Source organism: Sinocyclocheilus rhinocerous, unplaced genomic scaffold, assembly GCF_001515625.1.
Source record: "Sinocyclocheilus rhinocerous isolate Xijiao unplaced genomic scaffold, SAMN03320098_v1.1 scaffold407, whole genome shotgun sequence".
NCBI lineage: Eukaryota > Metazoa > Chordata > Actinopteri > Cypriniformes > Cyprinidae > Sinocyclocheilus > Sinocyclocheilus rhinocerous.
The window spans coordinates 862,978-864,851 of NW_015633444.1; the positions used below are offsets into that span (position 1 = coordinate 862,978).

The 1,874-nt window shown below is 34.2% G+C and overlaps 1 protein-coding gene across 8 annotated transcripts in view; it reads right to left on the reverse strand.

Annotated features, from left to right (window-relative positions):
* Nucleotides 1-42: 42 nt before the first annotated feature.
* The window catches only part of LOC107744027 (E3 ubiquitin-protein ligase rififylin-like), a 20,166-nt gene continuing 18,334 nt past the window's right edge, over nt 43-1,874 (reverse strand). For 7 of the 8 annotated variants that reach the window (XM_016557492.1, XM_016557490.1, XM_016557496.1 and 4 more), the window contains one exon: nt 43-1,155. In XM_016557492.1, the coding sequence (XP_016412978.1) occupies nt 971-1,155 (185 nt within the window). In that variant the 3' untranslated portion in view covers nt 43-970. The remainder of the gene's footprint in view (nt 1,156-1,874) is intronic. The other variant, XM_016557494.1, reaches the window with a different exon arrangement.

Below are 1,874 nucleotides of genomic sequence, written 5' to 3' on the forward strand. Positions count from 1 at the left end.
GACAAAACGTGTTTAGGGTTCAGATCGCGCTTTATGTGGAGAATAATGCATGGCAATCAGCTCATTTTTTTTTAAGTGGCGTTTATCGGTTTTTGCAAATGAACTCATATTTTCCCCCGCATATCATGTACTTATTTATCACACCAAAAAAACAACAACAACAAAAAAAACAGAAACATATTGCATTAAGAAAATGAAGTTAATTTGTTGGATCAAGGTTTTTCTGCATTAAAACATTTTCTTGACAGTCATGTTCCTCATGACTTTGATTGGGCCAGAGGTTTGGTGAGATTCATCAAGGTGAAGTCGGACAGGGCTGTAATGAGGATCAGTTTGAACAAACGTGACTCTTTTCCACACCCCTTCTGTCTCGTAATTGCCAGCAATTTAGACTATTCGCGTTCGCTCATGTGAGATGAATCAACAGACTTCAGATCTGACAAGACTCGTGTGACAAGTCTCATTCCTGTTAGTACAGTTTACAGTGTCAGTCTGGATGGAGGTGGCAGATTAAACCCCAGATCCAGTATTTGGGTTTTAAAAAGAAAGGATTATTTAAAAAAAGGAGAACAAATTAAACAGGTGTGTGAGGAGAAGCACCAGGGCAGTGCATTGCAAGGCACTTAGACATTTTCAGAAGATGCTGTCTGTGTGCATTCATATGATCCTCTCAGTGTTTACTAATAGGGCCATTTATGTTGCAGTGATCCGTGTCATCTGCACTGTCAACAAACATGTGACATAATCCCATGATCAAAAATAAAGCTTCCAGAAGGCACACTCTGAAGTTACTTGAAGAAAATGAAACTGAATCCAGTACAGTTATTGCTTAAGAGATTTGCGCATCTTATTCGCTATCGTTTAAAGTGCCGCAAGATAATAGTGCGAGAATTAAAGGCCACCTGACAGTTTTCTACAGTATCCGTTGCTCAGGGGAAGGATTGTGGGATACCGGTGCTTTGTGAATGGATCAGGATCTGAACACGTGCACTGCCCGCACCACGTACTGCCGGCAGATCGGACACTCGTTCATGCGCTTGCCGCACTTTGTGCATGTGACCATGTGTCCGCACTCCAAAAGAACACAGTCAATGGGCGAGTCCATACAGATCTTACACAGGTTCTCCTCCACGGCCGTCCCAGATCCAGCGTCTGCAAAGAAAACAAGAAGTCAGTGCAAACTTAGATGAATAACAATCAGTATGAGAAGAAACTAAAGAATGCACGGGTCCGTATCATGAAAAAATGCAATTTAGACATTTACTTGAACATCTTTTTTTATTAATTGTAATATTTTTGGGAGTGGATTACGTCAAAATGTCAAGGTGGTACAACTGTCCTCTTTTCATAATTAATAACTAGTTTGGCATAGTCTTTTATTATGTCTTTAAAATAATAATAATACATTCAGGGTTAGGGATCGTCATTAAAATCATGTGGTGCAACCAGCGTGCAAAAATGCGGTGCCTTTTTAAAAAGTAAATAATTAAATACACACACACACACACACACACACTTATGTATAAAATAAAATAAATAATTAAATAAATTAAAATGTAAAAATTAATTAAAATAAAACTGTATATGTATATTTAATTCTTCATTTAAAAATTACGGTTATAATTATATATTTTTAATATACATATATTATTTTTGTTCTTAAAATGTAAATATTTATGTAAATAAATATATGTATAAATATATATGTAACTATAAATGTAAATGTAATGTAATATATATAGTGCCTTCCTTTTCTAAATGATTAAAATTAATTAAAAAATAATAAAAATGTATATACATTTAATTCTTAAAATAAAAAAATATGTTTATATATTTAATTCTTAAAAAATATTTTTATATTTTAAGTATACATA